At 44.7% G+C, this 6865-nt stretch overlaps 1 protein-coding gene across 1 annotated transcript in view; it reads left to right on the top strand.

The window, feature by feature from the left end:
- The first annotated feature begins 407 nt into the window (after positions 1 to 407).
- The window catches only part of SVOP (SV2 related protein), a 64910-nt gene continuing 58452 nt past the window's right edge, over positions 408 to 6865 (top strand). The window contains exon 1 of the mRNA XM_081546018.1: positions 408 to 642. Coding sequence (XP_081402144.1) covers positions 608 to 642 — 35 coding nt within the window. The 5' untranslated portion in view covers positions 408 to 607. The remainder of the gene's footprint in view (positions 643 to 6865) is intronic.

Below are 6865 nucleotides of genomic sequence, written 5' to 3'. Positions count from 1 at the left end.
GGGGATCTTCCCCACCCAGGGATCAAATCCTGCTTTGGCAGGCAGATTCTTTACCACTAAGCCACCAGGAAAGCCCTGGCGGACAGTAGGTGCTCAATAAACAATGCTTCAACGCATGGAAATTTTGTTTTTCATTCTCCGCATTTGTGACAGCCACCTGGTTTTCAAGAATATCGAAGGCAACCTTAAATGAATCCCTACACACAAACCTTCAGAGAGGCATCGTCAACCGAAGAGCCCTCATTGGTACCCAGACAGCCATTTCACAGGCTGGCGGGCGCCCTGTCGGCACCCCGGAGCATCACCACCAGCCCCAGAGAGCCTGTAAATTTCGCTAACCAGAAGGGCTCTCCCCGCCCCCTCTCCCCGCGCATCTCGCTCTGCCCTCCGCCGCCTCCTCTCCGCCCACTCTCGCCGCGGTCTCCTGGCGGCGGCGGCTTTGTCTCGTGGGCTGGTCCCTGGCGGCTCCCTCCCCCGAACAGCTGCCACCGAGGGAGGAAGCCGCGCGGGTCCGGCATCCTAGCGCTGAAGCCCCCGAGCGCGCGCTCGTCATCCACTACCACCATGTAAGGGCCATGAACAGGGCTCGTCCTGGCGCAGCGCGGACATGGAGGAGGACTTATTCCAGCTCAGGCAGCTGCCGTGAGTATCTTGGGGGCGAGTCAGAGGCAGACAGGCTTTTCTTAAAAAATAAAATAAAATAAAGAAAACCTGCAGGAAAGCATCTCGGCATGCCTTCCTGAATTTAAAGGGAACGGTTTCGGGGGAGAGACTCAGGCCTGGAGGAGACAAGCCATTTTCCCAACCCCACCGGCTCAGCCTCTGTTATCTCTGACTCAGTCCGGTTTTTTTTTTCAGATCCATCAGAATCTTAACGGAGACCTAAGCGTGTAATATTTTCCCTTGAAATTGCTCTTCCTCCTAAAGGGATTGGGAGGGTCTGTGTTTTAAGAAAGCGTTAGCTGCTGTTTGGAAATGTAGAGTGAATTGATGGGTCCGTGCAATGACATGGGTCCTTTCCAGCCCTTCTCCTATGCTGTGAAATTCCGAATTTTCCTGCAAGGTCTTTTAGAAGGGAATGATAACTGATGCTGCAAACCGGTTTCTAAAAAGCTGGGATTCCTTCCTAGAGAGGAGGCTTCGTTGAAGTCCCCGTTGTTTATGAAGTGTGTGAATGAGAGGGCTGTGTATCTTTGCTGAAACCTCTTGCCTTCTTCTGAATGAAAGGTTTTTGTAACAGCTAGCTAAGTGAGGCTCACTGTCAGCGGCTATCCTTGGGAACTCAGGAAAACACTGCTTAGAGGACTGGAATTTTTCAAGGATACCAAATTTGCTCTGAACATCTTGGGGAAATATGGTCAAGCAATGGAAAGGGCTTGTAAAGGGGCATTCAAAATTCTCCAACCTCAAGCTGATGGCGATTTGTTAAGCAATTTCCAAGAGTATGAGATGGAGCAACAAAAAGAACATTAACGGGGTTTTTGTTTTACTTTTTAGAAGCACTGGTCACTTGGATGGTAAAAGCAGACACCCCTTTGGAATTGTTGGAAAGGATACATTATTGTTAGTATGTATATTTTCTTGACTTAAATGTTTTTTTTTTCTTTCTCTCTCTAAACCACTGAGGAATTCTCCCAAGTGACTTTTAGTGTGACTGCTACAGCTCTCTGAGGCTCTGAGTACTGAAGGGTATTGAGATGTCTACTTCTCAATCAGTGCAAAATTAATTTGCATTAAAAATTTTAATTAATGAAATGTTTACTTTTAAGCTTTTATTAATTGATCTGCAAATGGCCTGTCTTATGTAACACAGCATTATTTCACAAATGCTGAAAGATGCCCAGTTATAATATCCAAAGTCGATCTATGAATCCATAAAAATGTATGTGCCTGAGTCCAGATCTCTCAAGGAAAATATACCACGTTCATTGAAAATAAATATCATGTTTAAAAACCAACCTATTACCTCAAAATAAACAACAATCCAGAAACTAAAGTATGGAATTTGAAATTCAGGATAAGGATGAATGTTGGAACTGCAGTTTTACTGGGATAAATTTTCAAATGCTGTCAGGGCATATGAACTTTGCAAATTACTCAAAGATTCATGTATATTTAATCTACTAATAGATAGGCATGACACTGGAGTGAGAAGTCCTTCCTTCATTAGAAAAAAGTAAAACCTAGAAAAAAGTAAAACCTAATAAGAGGATTTTACTTAAGCTTAAATTAATTTAGTTTTTATACTAATAATAGTATACACATAGAATAAAGTCCAAAAAGCACAAGAATAAAAATAAGTCTCTCTCTTCCCAAGCCCTACTGTTAAGTTTCTTGATTATTTTCCTGATTTTTACACACACAAATACAGGTAATGTCTATTAGAGAGGCCACATTGTGTGCTAGCTAAGAGCATTGGCTCTTGAATAAGACAGACTTGGCTTCAAATCCCTACTGTGCCGCTTCCTGGCTGTGTGAGGTTGAACAAGTGACTTAACCTTTCTGAAACTCAATTTCCTTAGCCATAAAAATGGGAATCATAATAGTACTTGATTCAGAGGCTTATTGGGAAGATCATGTGAGGTCATGTGTGCCAAATCTCTGGCAGATACAGAGACGTCAACACATATGAACACCTGAAAAATAATTTATAAAATTATGATTATGATGATATCTGAAAAAAGTTTGTAAAAACAAAATCCGTAGGCTCTTTCTGCTGGATTCCCCCAGAAAGTAGTCCACAACCTCCAAATTACATTTGAACAAGGTCAAAATTAGCCCTGAAACATGTTAACCTTTGTTTATTTAAAAAAAAAAATGTAAAATAAAAGGAATGGCTGTGTAAATCTGAGTGGATTTCACATCACGACATAGGTGTCTTTTAAACCACACCCTGTGTATATTATTCACAGACTGCCAGCAACAGACTGCCTGAGAGAAATATGGGTTTTTTTAAAAATCAGAGTGCCTTATAGAGGATTGGCAAGAGTGGACCTTGGAACAGGCTCAGTCTTGCGGGAGGCCAAGTGTTAATAGATTACAAGCCACTAAGTTGTTTACAGGGTCAGGGGAGGGGGAAAGGGGTGAGGATGTCTAAGAAATAGTCCTTCCCAGGACTTGGAGGTACCTTCACGGACAGCTCCGTGATGGCTTATGTGAGACCACAGACAACCTCTACCTGTCACCTGCTGTTCACTCAGGCACAGCACTGTGTACAGGAGATTCAGAAGGCTGGATTTTGTATCTAGTTCTGCCTTATTGTGAGATCTTGTGCAAGTCAGATTTTCCTGGGTCTCTCCTTTCTAGGATGATTTTCATGAAAACAAATTATGCAGACTACACTGATTGATTGGTTCATCCATTCATTGATTGATTCATTCATTCAACAGTTTTCCTGAGCATCATCCTAGATTGAGGAATTATATAACCAAGTAAGATACATGGTCTTTGCCCTTAAGGAGCTCACAGCTAGAGCTTCAATATCCAATACAGTAGCCACTAGCCACATGTGGCTATTTAAACTTAAATTATGTAGTTGGTATGTGAAATAATGTCCATGTATAATACACAATGGGCTTCCCAGGTGGTGCTAATGGTAAAGAACCTGCCTGCCAGTGCAGGAGGCACAAGAGACAAGGGTTCAATCCCTGGGTCAGAAAGATCCCCTGGAGAAGGGCATGGCAACCAACTCCACTCTTCCTGCCTGGAGAATCCCATGGACAGAGCCTGGAAGGCTACAATCCATAGGGTCGTGAACAGTCGGACATGACTGAAGTGACTTAGCACACATGCACATACATTATAAAATATGATTTATAGGTAAAATAGGTCATGTTTGAAAAATAAGTTCCTTCATTGCTTTGGTTGCATTTCAAGTGCCCAGTAGCTGCTTGTGGCTAATGGCTGCTGTAGCCCCATTGTGACAGCCTGGGCCCGGAGCACTTTTGGAACTGAAGAAGGTTCTATTGGACAGCACTGGTCCGATGGGAAAAGCGAATATTGAACACACAATTGCACAATAATTACGAGAATTGTCTAAGGGCTACTTACTTCAGTTAGTATGATAATTTCTAGTATGATAATCTACCTTGCTGCAAATGCAAATGGCATTATGTCCTTTTTTAATGCCTGAGTAGTATTCTGTTTTGTGTGTATACCCCACATCTCCTTTATCCGTTCATCTATCGATGGACAGACACTTAAGTTGTTTCCATGTCTTGGCTGTTATAAATAGTGCTGCTATGAACATTGGGGTACATGTATCTTTTGGAATTATGGTTTTCTCTGAATATATGCCCAGAAGTGGGATTGCTGGATCATATAGTAGCTCTATTTTTAGTTTTCTGAGGAAACTCCATACTGTTCTCCATAGTGGCTGCACCAATTTATATTCCTGCCAACAGCACAGGAGGGTTCCCTTTTCTCCACAAGCGTAGAAGATGTGACAAGTGTAGTTCTAGATGGCAGAGAGGAGGATCAGAGACGACTTCTTGGAGGAAGTAACATTGGAGCTGAACCCCCAGGCATGTGTAGGAGTCAGCCAGGAGAAGAGATAGAAGGGAGCTTTCCAGTAGGGGGAACTGTGTGAGGGGAAGAGCTCCAAATCACGCCAGTGGAGCTTCATGAGCAAGCGGCTAGAGGGAAGGCTGCAGAGGATGGCAGGGAGCAGGCCACACAGGACCCTGCAGTAAGGACAAGAAATTGGAAATTCATCTTGTGTTTGCTTGATCCACTCTCTCCTTTCTTACTAACCCTGTCTTTCAAGAATTGAGCTTAGGGACTTCCCTGGTGGTCCAATGGATAAGACTCCGAGCTCCCAATGCAGGGGGCCTGGGTTTGATCCCTGGTGAGGGAACTAGATCCCACATGCCGCAACTAGGAGTTTGCATCCTGCAAGTAAAGATGCTGCATGCTGCAGCTAAGACCTAGAACAGCTCAATAAATAACATAAAAATAAATATTAAAAAAATAAAGATTGAGCTTAAGTCCATCAGCTCAATGAACCTTCTGACTCCTCCTGGGGCTTCCTGGGGTAAAAGTGTGGGCTCTGAGTCAGGCAGACCTGGGTTCAAACTCTGGCTCTGCCACTTACCATCTGGGTGACCCTGGCCTAGTGGCTTCATCTCCCCATGGTTGGGTGCTCATCTGTAATGCTGGGATAATAGCGTATCTGCATGGCAGGGCCGTTGGAAGGATCAGGGAGGTCACCTCTGGGAAGTCCCCGCACAGTGCCTGGCTCCACGCAAGGGCTCAGCCAGCTGGTACCAGTGTTAGTTGTCACCTTTCACTCTGGACATTCCCCCTCTTCCTCCAGCTTGTTCCAGTAGCAAAGCACCTGGAAGCCATGGTCTCCTTTTCAGAGTCCTAAGATTTCCTGGTGAAAGCGAATGGAAGCACACGTCCAAGCTTGAAGTCCTGATCTTTCCTGCACTCGGCTCCTCTTTCAGCCTCTCCCAGTTGATGGTGACTCCATCCACCCCATTTGGAGTCCATTTTGACTCCTCCTTCCCTCAGATTTCATGTCAACCCTTGAGGAAATTCTCTTGGTCCTGCCTTTAAGCTACATCTAAACTCCTACCACTTCTCTCCAACTCCACTGCTACTCCTTGGTTCAAGTCCCCATCGTCTCTGACCTGGGTGGATTCCAGGGGTTACTTTGCTGGTCTTCCCGGTCCTGTCCTTGTCTCCCTACAGCACATTCTCAACACAGCAACCAAACGTATTTTAAAATATATATATGTTATTTATTTATTTGGCTATGCTGGGTCTTAGTTGCGGCATGCAGGATCTTTAGTTGCAGCATATGGGATCTAGTTCCCTGATGAGGGATTGAACTTGGGGCCCCCCTGCCTTGGGAGCATGAAGTCTTAGCCACTGGACCAGCAGGGAAAGTCCCCGGAGGAATTCTTTAGAAGTCAGCTCACAAGCCTCTTCTGTTCCAAAACCCTCCTTGCGCTCCCGTTTCACCTTGTCTTCTCCACTCTTTCACCCCCTCAGGCAGGCATTCTGGTTCCCTTGTGTGTGTGTGTGTGTGTGTGTGTGTGTGTGTGTGTGTGTGTGTGTGTGTGTTAGTTGCTCAGTCGTGTCCGACTCTTTGCAACCCCATAGAATGTAGCCTGCCAGGTTCCTCTGTCCATGGGATTCTCCAGGCAAGAATACTGGAATGGGTTGCCATTCTCTCCTCCAGGGGATCTTCTCCACCCAGGGATGGAACCCTGGTCTCCTAAATTGCAGTCAGATTCTTTACCATCTGAGCTACGAGGGAAGCCCATGGTCCCCTTGTTGTTCCTTAAACACACCAGGTGGGTTCCTGCTCCAGCATCCACTGTTCTCTCTACCTAGAAAGCTCTTCTCCTAGGTATCTGCTTTACTTTTGTCAGGTCTCAAATGCCACCATCTCACCCAAGCCTACCCTCATCACCTCCTTAAAATGTGTAGCCCTCTCTTACTGCCATTAGGATTTTTGTTGTTGTTCAGTTGCTCAACTGTGTCTGACTCTTTGTAACCCCATGAACTGCAGCACACCAGGCTTCTTGGATGGCTACTATCAAAACTAAATAAAAACAAGTCTTGGTGAGGATATAGAGAAAATGGAATTCTTACACACTGACTATTGGTGAGAATGAAAAATGGGGCAGCCTCCATGGAAAACAGTATGGTGGCTCCTCAAAAAATTAAGAATTACCACAGGACCCAGCAATTTCAATTCTGGGTATATACCCACAAAAGAGTTGAAAGCAGAATACTGAAGAGATATTTGTACAGCCATGTTCATAGCAGCATTATTCACAATAGCCAAAAGATGGAAGCCACCTAAGTGTCCCTTCATGATGAGTAGATAAACAAATGTGGTCTATCCATGTGG

The sequence above is a fragment of the Giraffa tippelskirchi genome, chromosome 11, assembly GCF_054371585.1.
Source record: "Giraffa tippelskirchi isolate mGirTip1 chromosome 11, T2T-mGirTip1v1.2.pri, whole genome shotgun sequence".
Classification (NCBI taxonomy): domain Eukaryota; kingdom Metazoa; phylum Chordata; class Mammalia; order Artiodactyla; family Giraffidae; genus Giraffa; species Giraffa tippelskirchi.
This window is presented reverse-complemented; position numbering and strand designations above follow the sequence as displayed.